This window comes from Nelusetta ayraudi, unplaced genomic scaffold, assembly GCF_046127955.1.
Source record: "Nelusetta ayraudi isolate G7.1 ecotype Tasmania unplaced genomic scaffold, CSIRO-AGI_Nayr_v1 ptg000219l, whole genome shotgun sequence".
Taxonomy (NCBI): Eukaryota; Metazoa; Chordata; class Actinopteri; order Tetraodontiformes; family Monacanthidae; genus Nelusetta; species Nelusetta ayraudi.
Genome location: NW_027466268.1, coordinates 301,942 through 321,592, shown reverse-complemented (window position 1 = coordinate 321,592; position 19,651 = coordinate 301,942). Strand labels below are relative to the sequence as shown.

The 19,651-nt window shown below is 49.1% G+C and overlaps 1 protein-coding gene across 1 annotated transcript; it reads right to left on the bottom strand.

The window, feature by feature from the left end:
- Positions 1 to 132: 132 nt before the first annotated feature.
- Positions 133 to 15,613, bottom strand: fbxl2 (F-box and leucine-rich repeat protein 2). The gene is made up of 14 exons (XM_076016155.1): positions 14,858 to 15,613; positions 9,093 to 9,154; positions 5,521 to 5,575; positions 4,705 to 4,779; positions 4,380 to 4,474; positions 3,752 to 3,916; positions 3,522 to 3,648; positions 2,526 to 2,600; positions 2,300 to 2,430; positions 1,859 to 1,919; positions 1,724 to 1,768; positions 1,156 to 1,212; positions 852 to 1,064; positions 133 to 307 (listed from the first exon to the last, which is right to left on the bottom strand). Exons 1-14 carry the CDS (start codon positions 14,885 to 14,887, stop codon positions 200 to 202), a joined length of 1,299 nt encoding a protein of 432 aa, XP_075872270.1. The 5' UTR covers positions 14,888 to 15,613; the 3' UTR covers positions 133 to 199.
- Between the last annotated feature and the right edge of the window lie 4,038 nt (positions 15,614 to 19,651).

Below are 19,651 nucleotides of genomic sequence, written 5' to 3'. Positions count from 1 at the left end.
AGCGGTGATCGGTCTGTGTATTGATCAGTGATCAGGAGCAGTGAGCGGGGTCCAGCCCCTCCTCTCCCCATACACCTCACCAAGAAGCCCCTCCCCTTCCCCCCCGCCTCCCCCTGCCCAAACCCACCCCACCCGGTTTGGCCCTGTCTCAGAGCAGCAGGACCTGGAGACAGAGGTGGCCCCCCCTGGCCCTCCACTGTCAGAGGATGATGCAGCAGCGGCAGAGACGCTGGCCCCCGCCGTGCACGGAGGGGGGAGGAGTCACAGGGGCAAAGTAGGCGTGGACCTTTATCTCAGGAAGGTGTGCCTGCGTGGAGGAAAAAAAAGGAGTTAGAAAATTGTAATTTTTTGGGGTTTCTCCCTCGTATGGTGTTAACATCTGGCCAACAACGCATCTTTATTATCAAAATCTTCGGCTCAAGAGTTCATATTTATATCTCCAATGTGGGAGGGGATCCTGCTGAGCTTATTTTTGCATGTTTCTGCTTTGGTTTGAGATCAGGAACTCGGCAGAGAGAAGAAAAGCCCATCTTTTGGAATTACTTGAGCTTGCACCACTTGGCACAAAGTGTGTGGACGCTTATGATGTCACAATGGGCGCACGTGCTGGCTCCGCCCTCTGAGTTCGCCTTCTTTTTTCTTTCCAAGCTGCAGAGAGTCACCAGAAAGGCCGAGAAGGTCATTGGGTGTCCTCTGCCCACACTGGAGGACCTTCACGGCTTTTACCGCCTCAGGAGTGCCGACACCATCGTGAAGGACTCATCCCACCCGGGCCACTCCCTGTTTGAGCCACTGCCGTTAGGAAGACAGTAAAAGCGAGGAAAATTGCAATTGCAGATGCTCCCACTGACCCGGATGCGTTTGATGCCGGCCCTGGTGACCTGCTGGCAGTCGTAGAGCTCGATGCGCTCCAGACGGTGGCAGCTCTTCAGGTGCTCCAGCGTCACGTCGGTGATGAGGGGGCAGTTGTCCAGCTCCACCACCGTGAGGCGCTCTTGGCCGCAGGCGCTGCTGCTCAGGGCTCTGATGCCGTCGTCTGTGATCAGCTCGCAGTGCGACAGCGACTGGAGACAGGCAGATTAGTGGATTAGAGGAAGCTTGGACGGAATCAGGCCGGCGCTGGTTAGCTCTGTTTTTCTTTCTTTTTTCTTTTACCAGTGCTTGTAGGCGAGGACAGTGGATGGAGAGCTGGACCAGTGTGTTATCTGTCACCTGTGGAGAGGACAGACTGGAGCTGAGCAGACTTGTATTTACAGGATTGTATTGAATTTATTTTGCATTTTCAGAACCTGGCATTGCATTTTAGCATCAAGGTGCATTTCCTGATTCTTGTTGCTCTCATTTCATGCACTTGTTTTCATGTACTTTTTACCCATAAAATCTCATTATTATGCACTTTTTTCAAATAATTTATCAGGAAAAAAGCCCAGATCAAAGCCTACTGATTACTTTTGTATTATTATTTTGACTTGATTGGCCCAAAAAATGTGAAAAAAAAACAATTTGAAAATTGTAGAAAAAAGACTTGTCTGTTATTGCAGGACCAGCTGAAACATCAACCACAAGAAGTATATTATAAGATATTTAAAAAAAAAAATCTCACGCACACAAAGAGCGCCTGTGTGAAACATAGCAGCCGTGTTTAGTGGCATAGAAACTGAGAAAGAAAAGAAAAACTGCAATCTATGCTGTGAATAAAGTAGGAATCAAGACGTCGCCTTACCAGAATACATTCTTCCAAGTCCATTTTTTCAAGCTCATGACAGTTCTGGCAAGAAAGACAACAGGAGGATGTCGGGTTGAGCACGAGGAGGTGAAACATACGGCTGAGATGACAGAAGGTTAAAGTTGAACTCACTCTGGCCAGCACGGTGAATCCGGCGTCGGTGACGTGTGAGCATCTTGCAGCTTCGAGGATCCTGAGAACACACACACACACACACACACACACACACACACACACACACACACACACACACACACACACACACACACACACACACACACGCCTGCTGAGGGCTATTTGGAGAAATTGAATTTTATCATTCTATAGGCAGTAATGGGATTGTAAAATTGTAAAATGAGATTTTTGCTGAGACACTTTGCAAGGTTAACGCTGAGAGACAGGAAATTCGAAAATAACCATTCTCACAATAGCAATTCCTGTCTATTTTTGGACTCTGCTCACAATGTAGATGATTTGCAGACTAAAGCAAGACAATGTGTCCTTGTGAGAGTGTGTGTATGTGTGTGTGTGTGTGTGTGTGTGTGTGTGTGTGTGTGTGTGTGTGTGTCTTACTTGAGCCTGGGACAGTTGAGTCCCATTGCAGTGAGGGAGGCATCGGTGATGTTGCTGCAGCCAGACACACACAGGATCTGCAGCTTGTGGCATCCTCGGCACAAACTGACCAGGCCGTCGTCCGTGATTTGCTGAGTAGCAGGCGGACGGACACAGCCAATAAGTTAACGGGTGAAAAGCAAACCTCGTCAACCCCTTCACCCAGTGGCCGTGGGGCGGTGCTTACCGTGCAGGACTGCATGTTGATGGTGGTGAGTTCTGGGCAGTGTTTCTGCAGGTGTTTCAAAGCCCCGTCGTCCAGCTGGTTAGAAGCAAACAAAAAGGCAATTCTTTGATCTGATAGTAGTACTGTGTGTGTGTGTGTGTGTGTGTGTGTGTAGAGGGGATAGTTCACCCAGAAATGAAATTGTGCCGATTATGAATGAATGAATTAAGGAATGAATATATTCATTTCAAACTTGTATTAAATATGTAACTATCTGCACATACAAAAGAAAGAACCAACAGATAATAATGCATATAAGAAAAATAAAGCCAAAGCAAAAACATGACAAAATACCACACGCAGTGCAAAGAAGAAGTAGGAAGAAGTAGAAAACTTTTTTTCTTAATTTCGCGAACCCTTTTATTACACAAGCAGCATCTGTGACTTTAGGCTTTGGCGGCATGTTCAATATCAGGCAACTGTTATGCAGTTTCACAGCAGGAACGAATTCCACCCAGCAGGGGGCCAGTGACAGTCGCGGGCTGAAGAAAGAGGGAACCTAACGCGTCTATAACTGCACGCTCGGCCTCCTGCAGAGTTCTCATGTGAGTCCACATGAACTCACTCATCCTCCAGTCTGTCTCACAGGAGACAGTGGTGGATGTTTGGACTGAAAACACAGTGACAAAGTCTCCCTGAAGAGTCAAACCGGGCTTCCAGACACATGGAAGACACTTAGAAATGCTGCTGTCTCCATGTGTAGTTAGACAGAGTAGAAAATGGGAAGTAAATAAATGGGTGAAACATCAATTTTGAGCGAACTACCACTGAACTACCAATGATTGAAAAAAATGTTGAAGGGGTTTTCCATGACGTCAGAGCAACGACTGATGTGTTTATAGAGCACAGCTGTGAAATGTAACACAGGTCTTGTGGAAAAAAAACAAACAAACAAAAAAAGGAAACAAAAAAAGACTGAACGTGATGAAGTGATGAAATACAACAATCTGCCGTTACCTGCGTGCAGCCTCTGAGGAACATCGCTCGTACAGCGTTGCAGCCCCTGGCCAGCGCCTCGATGCCGTCGCGCGTGATCTGGTCGCACCACGACAGGTTCAACAACTCCAGCATCCTGCAGCCGTCACTGCAGCCAAAAACAGCAGACAGCAAACACTGAAGCAGCGTGCATTCACCGCACACCGCACGCACGGCCTCTCTGCACATGAAGCGGAACGCGTGAGCGCCACCTGAGGGCCTTGAGAGAGTGGTTGCTGACGGACACGCAGGAGGTGAGATCCAGCTGCTTGAGTTTGGAGCAGAACTTGCTGAGGCTGACGCAGGTGCTGTCCGTGATCTTGGTGCAGCCGTTCAGGTTCAGCACCTCGATGTTCCTGCAGTTCTGGGCAAAGGTCCTGAACAAGAAGAAGAAGAAGAAGAAGAAGAAGAAGAAGAAGAAGAAGAAGAAGGAAAACGTTACTGGAGAGTTACTGACAGCAACTTTTATTTTGTAAGCGCTTTATTGCAGGACCTCAATATTTATTTAAAATATATGCACTTGTGTGAATAATTAGTCTCTAAATTTAACTGTGCAATGACAAAACAGCGATTTTATTATCTTATTCCTTAGAACTTTAATTTAAGGAGTAGGAATCTTCAAGTGGGGCAATTTTGGCTGCAATCAATTTTTTATTTTGTTTTTATGCATGAAGGCAATATAAAGTGCAATCAAGCAGGAATCAAAACTGCAGGTTCCTGCACAGAATCCCAGTGGGAGCAGACTGATGCAGGCCGCTATTTAGAGCAGCACCAGCGACTTGGAGCTCACAACCTGCAGCTGAGTTACAGGACCTGCGGGAGACACAATGAGACCCTCACTTCATGGAGGCGTCTCCGACACTCAGGCAGCCCCGCAGGCTCAGCTGCCTCAGAAAGCCTCCGCAGCGCTTGGAGATGTTCTCCACCACGCGGCCCTGTGGGGGGAGAGAGAAAGAGAATGAGTGTGAGAGAGAGAGAGAGAGAGAGAGAGCGAGAGCGATAGAGGGACAGACAGGGTCAGCTGTGACGTCACGGCTGGCACCGAAGCCCACTGACCCAGCACTAAGCCTCCGGCCGGATAATGCTACTCAGCGAGCGCACAAACACAAACACAACGGCTCATCTTCACCTCTTCCTCCTCCTCCCTCCACCTCTACCCCCTCACCTCGATGTCCGTCTGGAAGTTGAACAAGTCGATCTTCTGCCAGTTGCTGCCGTCCAAGGCCAGGACGTTCCACGCCTGAGAGACACACAGTGGTCAGAGTGCGGGACGGCACGCGGGAGGGGCAGGCGGGGGAGTGGATCGATCAAAAATTGAAGGGCTTCGCTTGAATATGTGAATATTAGACAGTTGGGAAAGTTATAATGTGGGAGAGGAAAAAAAAAGGTTTTCTTGTCGCTGAATCTTTCAGACCTCAAATCCACCCAAGTTAGAGCTCAAGAAACAAATCAAACTGACTACATAAGGAATGTATGCCAGGCAAAATGATGAAATTTGTTTTTGATTTGATTCTATCAACGTTTTGAACCTTGTTAGAGTTCTGTAAAATTGCTGAACCAATTCCCTACTTGTTAATTGCACTGGGTTACTCACAGACTAAACATTATTTGTTGTAATTATTGGTGGGGTTTTTTTGCCAATGCAAGAATTTGCACAGCTGGATGACGGGTGACGTGTAATTTCAGTTATAAAAACAGCATCAAGAGAAATGTTCACTGTGTCAGTTTCACCTGTCTACAAGTAATCAAAGACGCATAAATGAGTAAAGTTGTAAAGTTATTTAAAAAATAAAAAATAAAAAATATTTTTATTATTTATTATCGTTATTATTATTAATAGCACCAGCAGATGGCGCTACATGACAGATGTTTCTAGAAAGCTCACGCAGCCGCGGTTTAGAATTTACCGTCACATCCGTTGTGCCAATTAAATCAACTGGTGCGTTAGCAGTTCACGAGGCACTGAACAGGAAGCTCTTACCTTGGACACCTGGGCGCATCTGCACAGCGTGACCACATCTAGATAAGAGAATATTCTGCCGAGAGAAGGACAAAGCAGACAAGAGGGTGAGGCTCCGATAGCGAGGTCGCTGTCTAGCTCCAGAAATGTCAATTTAATCTGTTGTTTTTTTTTCTTCCTTCATGTTATAACACGTTGGAGCAAACGGAAGAATCATGTGGCGTCTGACGCGCGCACACACGCACACACACACACACACACACACGCACACACGGTGCTGTTTGAGCTGTGGGCCACAGAGGGTCGCAGGCAGCAGGCTACTGGGTCAGCTCAATCCATTAATCTGCCAATGAGTAATCTCTGGCGCTCAGACAAGCAGGCAAGGCCAGAGACGGCACAGGGCAGACGGACAAACACCACACCCGCACACACACACACACACACACACACACACACACACACACACACACACACACACACACACTTTACATATGGAGAAGACGGAAATAAAACCAACACGGGCACAGCAGCAGCAGATCAAATGCTGAGAAAAACAACACAAACTGAGTGTCAAAGGGCCAAACTTTGGACAATTTCAAGTATTCGGAGCATTCAGAGGGCAGCTGGGGGTCCCAACGTCCTTTTAACCCTCAGGAACACCAGCATTGTTTCCCCTTTCCCCGCATTCACACACAGACAAAGCCGGCGTGTTTTTAACTGCGTGCTGCTGGGGTGAGGAACATGTGGGGGCATGTCTGCTCGACATGACGTATGTATATCGCACAAGGCACGTGCGAGTGGCGTGCAAAGTTTTGGGTGCGGAGGAGCCGACCAATCATCAGGCTGCCTTTTCTGACAAGGGATGAACGGTGGCCACAGCGATTACCGACCGACCGACTGTCTGTCTGTCTGTCTTAATACAAAGCGGCTTTCCATTATGTGTCAGAGGCCTTTCACTGACCTCAAAAAATTCCATTGAAAACACCCTCACACTAATGAAAGCTGACCTCTGATTGGCTGCGGTGTCTCGCCCGCTCCATCTTGAAAATCTCCACCGTGAATTTTAAAAAAAAAACATTTTTTTTTTACAGTTGTTTAAAAACTCTAACCGGACTCACATGCAAGGTTTGGGGAGAAAGAGGCGGAGCCACAAGCGGCGTGGTAAAAAAAGAAATAATAAAAAAATACGAAGAACAATCGAGTCTTCGCCTTGCGAAGACCTGCTCTGATGAGAGCAGGCCTTCGCTGTGGCTCAGTCCCGAACAATAATAATAATAACTATACTCTATGTCAGTGCAGATGCTGCAGTGCGGTCACTTCCATCAGAACTGGTACCAGTAAGAAAGATCCCCATCTGTCTGTGAAGGTTCTCAGTAATCCAGGTCATCTTAGCGCAGAAGCGTTTTGTTGCATCAATCATCTGGAAGAGCTGAAGAAGACTTTCGGATGAAGGGCACAAGTCCAGTTGGCCCAACTCAAGCCCTCTACACAAAGATCCCCATGGCAGCCACTTTGTTTGACGTCTTTTTCCAGGCTTGTGAAACAAAATCACAGAGTTGGGGAAATATTCCATTTGCGTGGTGTCAGGTTCAACAGAAGCATTTGGAGGGATCTAAAAACCCACTGTCACAGGAACACCAGCACACTTTGCGTAAACAAGCGCATTTGGCAGCGCCGTAAACAAATCAGCCATTACGTGACTCCCACAAAATCCATTTAAGGATTTCTTTTTTTTTTTTTTTATTATTATTATTATTATTATTCTTTCCATTCGGGCACATAATGAGATTTTAATGGGAGGGAGTTCCATTTGCTGAAAAACGAAAAATCTGCACACCTGCCCTGGCTGGGGGAGACTGGAGCGCTCAGTGTGGGTTTAGTGTGGGTTGTCATAGTAACCCCAGTGAGACAGGAACGTTGGGTTGGCAGCAAAGGAAGTGGGGGGTGAGGGGGGGGGGGCACCAGAGGGTGCGAAGACAGCGAGCCATAAAGTTCAGCGGGTGAACAGCTGAGATATCTAAAGTGTAGCTTGTAAAGCGACGCTAATGTGGCCGAGAAATAAAAGCGGGAGACGAAATACAGTCGTATAAAGTATAAAGTGATGAATTATTGATGCATTCCTGGGGAAACAAGGGTGGGATGGATTATTCCTGGAAGTAAACCAGCAGATATAACTAACTAATAGCCTTAAAAATTCAGATTTCATTCAAGTGCGACTAATGTTTTCTCTTTTTCGGTCCTTTTAATTAAAAGACGACCCCGCCGAGACTTTTTGCTTGAATACCTTTCAGCTGCAAACCTACACCGTTGACAAATTCTCCTGAAAATGATTTCCAAATGGATTTCCGTGGAAGCAATCCATATTCCTACTCGACTTCATTTTCCATCCCAGGCCCCAGTGGAGCTGAATCGACGGCCCAATAAAACCTGCAAAGCTAAACAGCCCCGCCAGTGCAGCCCTCTGTTCACAGCCTCCTGCTGAAACCCAGGCCTCCTCGGTAACTTCCACTTTTCAAAGGAGGTAAAAGCAGCGCAGTCTCAGAGGGGCAGAGCCAACCGCGGCCATCCATGTGACGTCCATGACATCACAAAGTGCTGATTAGCGGGAGCGCGTGTTTGAGCGCCTACAGAATGGACCGGTCCAATCCCTGGGGAGTTCACCCCCACGGGACGGCGATGCGGTTCAACCGTCGTTTGAAGTGAGAACCTCAGACCTTGCAATCACAAAAGTCACACGTCGTGAATGCGCCGCATCGGCACAAGTCAGGCAATAAGGAAATCATAATAGGACACACGGAGTGAGCCTCCAGTCAACCCACTTTCCACGCTGTTAAAACAGGATTTACCGCAATAACAAGGAGCCCTCCTCACCGCTGCCGTTGTGTAAGTGTCTCGGTGCGCCGCATGTGACGGCAGGTCATGTGTTGCCGTGAGAAGACCCGCCAGCGTGTGCGCGCGTGTGCGTGCGTGCGTGTGCGTGTGCGTGCGTGTGCGTGTGAGCGTTGCTCTGTGTTCCTGTCCACCAGTGACATGCAGTTACTGGTGGCTGCTGGGTGCACTGGTCGCCTCTGCAGATGCACAGCTGGAGCAGCGGAGGAGCACAGCAATGCGGAATTCCCCGCCAGCAAAGACGGGCTATTTATAGCGCGCCCTTACACACACACACACACACACACACACACACTCAAACACACACACTTTGCATAGGAACATGAGTGTTTGACACACAAAAACAAGCTTGCAGAACAAAGATGCAAAAATTATGCAGAGTGACGAGTGCAGCTGCAGCTCGGGCAAACACTCTGGGTTGTGGGTCACAGGCGACAAAATGCTGGCCTGTAGGCCACACTTTCTTACTTACCTACACACACACACACACACACACACACACAGACACACACACACCTATAACCAGTACAAGCACACAAGCAGTGAGGAAAATGAAACCCCTTCATACTCCCACACAAAAGTGATTTCAGGCCGCTTTGACTAATGAGCAACCCGCAGCTAATCCCCAGTCCCCGGCTAAATTGTTTAGCGCGGCGCACGGGGTGCGTGGGCGGATGATGGAGGCGCTGGTCTATTAATCTCACCTCAGGAGAAGCTCTTTGGGGAGCTTCTTGTTGATGGCGGCCTCATCGCTGTTTGAGAACACCTGCAAAGACACAAGGTGAACAACAACTGCGTCAGCGCCACTGCATGACAAGTGGAAGCCTGTGTGTGTGTGTGTGTGTGTGTGTGTGTGTGTGTGTGCGCGGGCGTGTGTGTGTATATATAAATATATAACAAGACAATTAAAGGTTTTATTACTTGCACTGTTTTTCCCCAAATGTGACTAAATAGTGGAAAACACCCAAATCCTAACCACCTTTAAATAGTTTAGTGCTTCCCTATTTGCCCTATCAGCCTGTAACAGTGCCACATTAAAACACACTAAAACTGAGGTAATCAATTTGTAAAGTAGAGGGAAAACAACCCTTTGTGGTGTCACAAAGGGTTACAAGCCTGCCTGGAGAAAAGCAGGCTGTGTTTTCCCACACCAGCTCTTTTAAACATGTGGAAGATCCAAACAAACCAAACATTTTATTTTTTTATCTGGAGGCTGTAAACAGAGGGTTAAATACCCTGTTTTCTGGAGGTGGAAAGGACGGTTGGTAGTCAGGGCCGATGCACCCCATTTGTCAAAGGTTCCACAAAAGTGCGACACTCACTTTCCTTCCTCCTCCCCCCCCCCCCCCCCCCGACCGCATGTTCATTAAAGCTCATGGAAAACGGCCGTCGCCGCGGGAGACTCGCTGCAATTTTAGCGACCCGTCGCGTTCCAATTAGGGGGAATTCATCCTCCCTGCGCACACTGGCTCACTGTCGGCGTAGATGGAAGCGAGACGCTGCGACTGCCATCGAGTGCATCTGTGTTTATCCTGCAGCCGCGAGTCCAAATACCTGTCAGCTAACTGCTCAGCGGGTCAATGCCAGACGCCTCTAATGCGCAAGCTAGCAGGTGAGCTACAGTCGTTTCAGGGAAACCGTCGAACCTGAGAATATTGAAAGAGACAAACACATTTTTTCCGCCAGTAACAAGTGGAAGGGGGGTGGGGGGTGGGGGGGGCCACAAAAATTGGTTGCAAGTCAAGCTGCACTAATAAACAAGGCAGGAGTACATTTGGCTTTCCAGGTCTCCTTCTTACAAGCTTATAATTCTGTTAGCCTGGTCAGCTTGTTGGCACGCTTATCTCAATTAGTCTACTCGCTGGATGTCTGGCCATCTGCTGGGCCACACACACACACACACACACACACACACACACACACACACACACACACACACACACACACACACACTTGCAGGTGATTCCAGTTCGGGGCCTGTGTGTTTGAAGAGCAGAGGCAGAACGTTCTAGATCAGGTGGGCCGCATTCAGTCATGAATTTCAATGACAGCAAACACCCACATTGGCAGCAGCTCCAGCCGCAGACGCGCATCTCCGTGGCCGGCGATAATCCAGAATCCTGCAACCGTCAGGAACTGGATCTAATTTAGACGGTGGGAAGGAGGGTTTGGGGAGCGAGCGCGGAAGGGGTAGTGATGGGGCGGAGGGGCAAGGGGGCGAGGGGGGCGGGGGGGGGCTCCCTGCCGAGCCGAGCGAGAGACTCAAGCTCCAAAAATCAGGAGGGGAGGGGAGAAGAAAAAACAGAAACACAAGATGGAGCGAGGAGAGGCACAGCGGGATGAAAAGGTTGGTGCTCGGCTCTCCGGCGAGCTTCAAGACGGATGTTTTCTCCTCGACAGCAATAAAGGAGAGGAGGCCGAAAGACTCGCACTGGATTCCAGTGAGGGATGATGAAAAATCTGGGAGCGAGGTGGAACGTCGCGAGGAAGAAAAAGGGCGGGGTGTGTTAAAAAAAAAACAAACTCGACTGTTTAAATTTCCCCAGCTGCAGCTTGGTGGAGCCACCACACAGACGCGTTGGTTCAAAACAACAGAAATCCGGTATTTAGCAGCACGGGATAATTAGCGGCCGTGTCCATCAACGGTTCCCACACACGGCTCTGCCAAATAACAAATTGATCAAAAAAATAAAAAAAAGATTGAAAGGATTTAACAGCATAACGCAGCAGGTTGGCTGAGGAGTCAAACCTTGGAATCCATCTTGGAAAACTCCCTTCTAAAGTTTGTCCTTCCGTCGGCTCTGCGTATTGTGAAGACAATCAGCGGCATTGTGAAAGGAAAGGTTTTGCAACACACAGCGCAGAGGTGGAGTTTGAAAGATGTAATGGGAAGAAAGCATTTTTGCAGACTAAGACGTGGATGTGCAAAAAATAAATAAATAAATAAATAAAAAACAAAAACGTTTTCATATTTTCATGAACATCTCAAACGAAAATGCCAAACGTAAAGAAACAGAAAAAGGAGATGAAGACAGGAAAAGGCAAGTAGCGGTTTGCTTATGCTAGCGTCTGCTGTCCAGTAATGCAGGAGCATGACTTTGTTTTTTTTTTGTTGTTGGGTTTGATGGCATTTTGGTATTAAAAGAATCCCTGAAAACTTCCTTGAACGTAAGATTTGGCTTCTCGCTTGACTCCAGATTGGCTTTGACAAGAAGTGGCGGAGGCCACTTCAGCACCCACCGACTCTCAACCTCCGACCAGTGGGAAGCCCTGGCCGCTCCCACCGTGGATGGAAAAACACTTTCTCCGGGCTCTTCACCAGATGGATGCGCGATACAAATCCACCGGACTTCACCGGTCTGGCCTGCCTGAGAGACGACTCCGCGCTCCTGCAGAGCCAACAGAGCCTCGGCTGTCGTCACACCGCGCTCGCCTTCAGCCAGAAACCCGCACCAATTACGCTGAAATTAAATTAACCCTAATTGTGCGGTACAGCCTGTGCCGAGCGCCAGACCTCACAATAGACGTCGGGGGCTTACGGGCACATTAGCTGCGTGCGTCTCCGAAGCCAGAGGTGGCTTACAGGGTGTAGCGCTAAATTTAGATTTAATTCCAAACCACCTCTGCAGCGGCACATCCCTCACCTCTGACCTTATCGCCGGGCAGAGAAGCGCGTGACACGGGACGGACGGCAAACATAAGCCGCAGTGAGATGTGTTGATTAAACTGGTTCGCCAGGGAGACAATTAAATATTAACAGGTTCAACCCGGCACATTTTTTTTTGTTTAGGACTTTGTCTGAAGGAGAAGGTCGCATAACGCAGGATCAAATCATGAAAAACTACCTGGCGTAACTCCCACTCGCAAGGTATTCAGTTGAGTTTGACCCCAAAAATATTTTTAGGCCTGCAAATAAATAAATTAATAAATAAATAAAAGCATTAATAAGAAGCCATGGCAGTGTTTTGTTTTTTTTTTAGCTTGCACACTGACTTTTCATACTCGACCAATCTTCGGGTAATAATTTATAAAAGTAAACAAAAGAAAACGAGTCATGCCACATTCTTTCCCCGGCATGCTTCCCTTTGATCCTTGATCAGATAAATCATGGCCAGGCGAAAGGTTGGAATGCTGCCCTGCTCTTTGCGAGGCGCTCGTCTCCCCCCCGCTCAGCTGTTGCGGCGGGCAAAAGCTGAAAACCCTCGCCGCTATTGGCCTCACGGCAGCCGGGTTCGAAGCCATTTCTCGGGCACCTCGCCGGAGTCCTCCGCTCGGCGCTCCCGGCGACCCGGTTCCCCCGAGTCAGCAGAGCAGCATTCCCAAAGCAGGGAGTTTCCCTCTGCTCGGTGTTTAAAAGGGAGGTGTGTGAGCTGGCGACGCTGGCGACGCTGGCGGCGATGCCTCTGCGGCACTCAAGCGGTTTGACTGATGTACGGAGGGAAGCGAACAGATGCAACAGGTTGGTGGCACGGCAGGTCCGTCGCAGCAGCAGCAGCAGCAGCAGCAGCAGCAGCAGCAGCAGGCCAGTCGAGGCATTCTTCTAAAGGAGCTTCCCACCACGCAGAGGAATCCGGCGTTGGGCCTACGGCAGATCGGCACCGCCTTCCTCCGATACGTGTGTGCACATGCACAGAATGATCACGCTGACCTTTCTGGAGCAGACGCACTTGTGACTTAAAGTCGAGTGAGTCACAAATGCAAAAAAAAAAATCAAGGGGGAATAAACTGTTGGCAATCTTCCTGTTCAAATGGCAGCATATGTCTTCAGTGACAGTAGCACCTGTCACCTTACTCTCTCAACGACATCGTCAAAGCAATGATTCCACATTATAGTCGCTACCAGGCACCATAAATGACAGATTCTTAAAATGCAGTAACAGGTGCAAATGTATTGGGTATTTCTGCAAGTCTGTCCCCATAAAATGCCAAAAAAAATCATTCAAACAGAGTCCATGGTTCTAACTTGGTAGGTCACACAACTAAACTAACTAACTAAACAAAATGCACTTCAGTTCTGCTAAAAAAAACCCTTCTTCAGCTCCTGCAACATCATCGCTAATCTGTGTAGCCAGCAGCTCGGCTTGCAGCTGCGCCCTGTACCTGTGCTTCCTGTTTTGTTTTTTTGTCCAACTAAAATGAAAAACTCTCATCCTAATCCATTCATCCTGTTGTCATCGCTGGCACGTTTCAACCAGTGTCATTACAACATCCAGCTGCCAACAAGTCTTCAACAGCTAGCAGAGTTCAGCTAAGTTTTGAGGAGCTCCAAAGCTAAACGCGCCACTGCTGTATCGTAAGCTATCTAGCTAGCTCGCCACAGTACGGTACCTCGGTGGGACCTCGGCTGCCCACCACCTCAGATTCTGGTTCTGTTCGATTCTTCACTTGTTTCAGTGGGATATTTCTCGTAACCCTGCGGGACGATGCTCTCCAACGACCACGTTCCAGGAGGACCGAAGACCAGCTAGCACCTGCCACTTCCAGCCGTTTCCAAACTGTGAGGAATCAGAATCCATAGACTGGCGAAAAGCCCTTCCTGGAGGAGGTTGGCAAGACGGATGCACACCACAACATTAGGAACTTTCAAGCATTTTGAAGCTTGGGTCACCTCAGCATCCTGCAGAACCTCGCCACAACAAAGCAAACAGAAATAGCATCCACGCCTAAAGTCTGACGGCTGTCGTTTTTTCCTGACGCCGCTTCGCTATAATCAATCGCTAGCTTATGCAGACACAAACACAAACGCACACACCGAGGGGCCCTGTGTGTGTCGGTGTCGCCTCCCCTGCAACATATCAACGGGTTTACAGCGCTCATGTTTTCTACTGTCAACAACACATCCGTCTGCCGTGTGTCTCCGGGCCTCCCAGAACCTGCTGGAGGGAAGTGTCACAGGTTCTTTTACAGCTCTGATGACTAATTCCATCAGTGCTAACCATGTTTGTGTTTACCCCCCCCCCACACACACACACACACAAAAAGATCCAATTACATCCTCCCTTGTCGCGACCCTGGTAAAAAAACAAAACAACAACAGCCTGTAACCTCAGGCGACAGTGGCGGCCAGCCGCAGCCACCCTGATATATTGACTAGCCGCAGCCACAGCCCTCCTGTCCCGCAGCACTCAGCTCCATGTTGTCGCTGTCTGCTGTTGCTGTTGCGGCAGCAGCAGCAGCAGCAGCAGTATTAGGAGGGTTGGGTGGTGGGGGGGGTACAATAGCAGGATTTCAGATTATCCTTGACCGACAACAACGACTCGGATTCCGGCTGCATGACGACCACACACGCACACACACGCACACACACGCGCGCGCGCACATGCTATACATGCACACGCACACACGCACGCCCACAACACAAACACTATCACGCACTTTTGCCAATCCCGCACTCACCAACACCACCACCACCACGTCTACTGTACAGAAAACAGTTGAACCACCGCTCCACTCCCACCCTCGGTCCTACCTCGAACCGGCCCTTGGTGATCCCGTTCATGTCTGCAGCTGCTGCCCGGGGCGGCGGCAGCGGCACTGGCTCGGCCCAACCACCACCCGTCACACGCCGCTTACACACACGCACGCTGGCTGGCTGGCTGGCACCACGCTCGCGCACGGGCCACACGGCCGTGAACTGGCGTGCTCGACTGTGTCCGTGCGCAAGTGTTGTTTCTTTCTTTCTTTCTTTCTTTCTTTCTTTCTTATCCCTGGAGCGTCGTGAGCGAGCTGCGGGGATCCTCCTCGGATCCTCCAGCCCTGACCCGGCTGCTGTCTCCGGCTGGGGGGGGTCGGTGTCGGTGTCGGTGTCGGCAGGGGCGCCGGGGTAGGTGGTGGTGGTGGCGGCGGCGGCGGTGGGGGGGCTTCTCGGGTAAAGAGGGCGGCCTGCGGTCACGTCAGCGGTCGGCCAGCGGCTCCCCAGCAGCGTCTCATCGCACGGCTACCACCAAAATAACAATAATAACATGGACGGTCTGTCAAGTGACTTCACTTCCGCCTCTCCCTCCTTCATCGCTCCGGCGGCTCGAGTCAGCTGGAGCCCCGGATCCCTCGCCGTCGCCTCGCGAAAGCACGCACGCACGCACGCGCCACGGTCCGTCGTCGACGCGCACATCACACGCAGAGCGGACACGGCGAAGGCACGCGCGCGCGCGCGGGAGCCACACGCGCCAGTACACGGCTGCCAGCCCGGACTGTTTTTTTTCCCCCCTTCTCTCTCTCCCTCTCTCTCTCTCTCTCTTCCCCTTCAGCGTTTTCTGTTTACTTGCGGGGAGAGATGGTGGGGGCGGGGCTTAGCGTGACGTCATTGCTGCGGGAAAAGCACGCGTGGTCGATTTGTTTTGATTGCGGGCTTCAGTAGTGGAGACTTGTTTTTGTTTGTTTTTTCCTCCCCTTGGGCGGTGGTGAATACACGTGAACTGACGTGACCCCGGCTGGACACGAGCGAAGCAAAGGGTTTGTGCGCGTGACAGATGCGTTGCACCTGCAAGTGAAGGCGTCATTCTGCAGACATACCAGCAGAACCACCACTGGGACGGGCTGCCCCACATCGGCCACATGTTTTTTTTATTATTATTATTATTTATTTTTTTATTGTATTTTCATTTATGATATCAACGCCGTGAGGATGGCGTATGTTTGGGTGACATGGTGCAGACGTGGCCAACTACACCTATTATGATGTTTAAATGTTTAAAGGTCACGAGGTGCCGTTGCCGAGCTGCGTGCAGGTCGTTAAATTATGATGATGTATCATGGACCTAATCTGAGATCTCAGATTAGGTTATTTTTTTTGTATTGTTTTGTAAAGTAAGCTAGACAAAAAAATGTTCCTTTACGATATAAAAATTTCGAAATATTTTAGTTCGTGTTCCTGTTTTGTGTGTGGCCCTGCAACCTTTAGCCTAACAACACACTGTTTGTTTAGTGTCACAGTTTAGTGACCATTTTATATGACGGGGGGACTATTTACACGATTATCAAACATGTTTAAACGGTTCCTCTACCAGCAGGGAGAAGGTTCATATTAAAACTGATTATTTCATCATTTCTTTGTGCCCTACGCTTAATAAGATAGTGGGAGAGAGTGGGGCTTTTTTTTTTTTTTTTTTGTTTTTTTGTTTTTACCTCGAAGGTTTGTACTTCGTCTTTAGTAATAAAAAAAAACAAAAATACAAAAAACAAAACATAGCTGTAGCGTACAACTTTCAACGCTAGAGGGCAATCTCACACAACCAGGCAGAATCTGGGCAGCCTGGGTCACAAGTGATGAAGCGCTTGTAAGCAAATTAAAGGGCCACTTCCATTCATCACGTTAGCAACAACAATCTTTATTTGAAGGTATTTATGTCCCTCAATTACTTGGTTTGGATTTTTATGCTTTGTTGACTAACAAATTACTTTTCTAGTTGTTCACAATATTCCGTACAATATAACCTGTTTGAGTCTAAATGTTCGAATATGTTACAGGTCCTGCATCTGCCATGACTTTTTTTTTTTCGTGTGCTGCAGTCTCCCTCAATAATGGACTCTTTGTAAACTACTTCTGCAGTCCCTTCCTTTTTTCCTCATGACTACAAGAAATCTGATTGTTTTTTTGAAGATTTATGCCTTGTTCAGATTGCCAGGCAAAATCCGATTTTCAGCCCATCCAGATTGAAACCGGATGGCTCTTTTGTAGTGTGAACAGTCACAAATCACATGTAATCCGATTTTTTGAAACCACTATCGGGAGGTGGTTTCAAATGGCATTTGGACAGATGCCTCTCAGGGTGAACAGCTCCAAACACATGGGTTCTGACTGTACGTGACGTCACTCTACGCAAAGCAAGAGCCAATGCGCCAGACCAGAGAGCGCCACCAGAGGGCGCCATTCCAGGTGCGGAGCTGTAACGTCATGGAGCAGACAGAAGCAGTAGAAAACAGCAGTCAGTCCCTGGACAGAGGAGGAACCTCATTGGCTCATCAGTGTGTGGGGAGATACAGTAGCTCCATTCAAGCCAAGCTCCAGGCCATGGCTGTGTCTCAATTCAGGGTCTGCATCCTTCGAAGGAAGCGTCCTCCGTCAGAAGGAAGCGTTCTCCAAGGACCCGGCCTAGAAGGACGAACCAAACCCCGCCTCCCTGGTGACCACATGGGACGGTCTAGCCTTCGGCGTATTTCCTGGTTGCGTCACCGCCGTTCCCTCCTGCTGGCCAACCCCGGAAGTGACGTTTTCGTAGCATCAAGCTAACCATTGGTTCGCCATCTAACGATGGCGTTGGATGATCAAATAAGTAAAAACCCTACGTTAAAAACTGAATATTTTATGTGAAATTTCAATACTTAAATTTATATGTCGTGTCTCTGCCAGTAGATGGCGCTAATTTCAGCTGACTTCCCAGGATCCCAGGATGCTTTGCAGCAGCAGGCAAAGCATCCTGGGATACCGAAGGACACGAAGGATAGTAGCGATGTATCCTTTGAATCGGCTAAAAGTAGGGCGCATTCCGAGGACGCATTTGGAGCGTCCTTCGGATTTTTGGGAATTGGGACGGAAGGGAAAGCCTTCGCGCAGTGCTATGACGCAACAGGCCTTCAAATGCATACTCCTAAGGATGCAGACCCTGAATTGAGACACACCCCATGTATGGCAACAAGTGCTGCTGTCGCAATGATATGATGACATCACACACTACACGCTGCGCTGAACCACGCCTCCGCTGCCACCTCGTTGCTACAGCAACCTGTCAGATGGCTCAATAATGTGGCCCAGTCTGAACAGAACCACATCCCATTTGGACACTGGCTACAACACAGTGTGGACAGTCGGCACTGAAAATGGGATTTGAGAAGGAATCTGATTTGAATCTGATTCGCCTGCAGTCTGAACGCAGCCTTTGAGCGACTGAGGGGTGCTTTAAAGTGCAGCTTGTCAGGATGGATGTGTGAGACCTCAGACCTAAAAGATCCCAGCGATTCAGCAGCCCTGCCAGGTTGTCCCTTCATCGGTTTGCAACACATTATTCCGCGGCGACTCATTCGCAAATTGTCGCGGAAGGCCAAACCGTTTATCTCAGATCTCCAAATAGCGTCATGCTGCATCTCATGTGAACTCTGCCCCCCGGCCGTCGGCTCGGTGTTGAATGTGATGATAACAAGGAGTCCGCTGGAGTCCAAGAAGAAACTCCACCCAGCTTGATGCATTTTCGTGAAGATAATTGAGGTCAAGGAGACCAGGGGTCAAAATCCTCTTGCGAGTCATTCAATAGTTTATCATTCCTGTTTTGTTATCTGCATTTTCTTGTTCGCCCAAACATGTTTTGTTTTTTTTAAATATTACTGTTAATTTCTCATGTGAAGTTGCTATTGTCTTTAGCTGCGCCACCGTCTTCAATCATTACCTCACAATCTTCCTCCATCACGACATAAGCACAAAAACTTTGATGGAGTGTGTGTGTGTGTGTGTGTGTGTGTGTGTGTGTGTGTGTGTGTGTGTGTATATCTTTACTCCGTAGTGGATATTGTGCAATGAGTGTGTACCGGAGGCCCGCGGTGCGATGACAAACCTGTGCAAAGTGGGAGGAGACACCCGCGGCGCTACATAATTCTCACCCGCTGCTCTGAGACGGCTCAGGTGTGAATCACCGCCTCTCTCGTCCTCGCCATCCGAACCCCCCAAAACCACGCCGCCGCCGCCGCCGCCGCCCTCGGCCATCCAGAAATAGCTTGCGTGCAGGAGTCGAGGTAACAGCCCACCTTAAACACACACGACTGAACGACCGGGCAGGAAGTGGAACTGTGAGACGTGTCAGAGGGCTTTAAAACGTGGACGCCTCTCGGTGATCCAGACGCTGGACAGCCATGTGTGAAGCCTCTGTCAGCGCATGGTGGGATAAATTTAGACGGCTTGGAGCTGGAGCACACTCAAACATAGGAAGCATAACTTAAGTGTGAAAGCAACGCTGCGCTGAGCCACGTCGAGGGATCGTCTGTTTACATCCTCCGAGGAAAACAAACACCAGCATGCTGGAGTCTGTTGATTTATCCCGCAGGATCAATCCCAATATTCTTCTCTAAAACTCAACAAGAAATTGGAAAATTAGCGCTGCCGCCTCGCAGCAAGAGCGTCGTGGGTTCGATTCCGGGCCTGGGACCTTTCTGTGTGGAGTTTGCATGTTCTCCAGGTTCTCCGGCTTCCTCCCACACTCCAAAGTGAAGTGAATTGGAAACTCTAAATTGCCCGTAGATGTGTATGTGATTGTGAATGGTTGTGTGTCTCTATGTG

Bases quoted from the DNA above. Each gene is read 5' to 3' on its own strand.
- fbxl2 (XM_076016155.1), bottom strand. From the start codon at position 14,887: ATGAACGGGATCACCAAGGGCCGGTTCGAG. The intron at 3,917-4,379 runs GTGAGGGTCTCA...CTTCTTGTTCAG, and splicing joins GTCGGAGACGCCTCCATGAA to GACCTTTGCCCAGAACTGCA. The intron at 1,213-1,723 runs GTAAGGCGACGT...TCCTCTCCACAG, and splicing joins ACTTGGAAGAATGTATTCTG to GTGACAGATAACACACTGGT.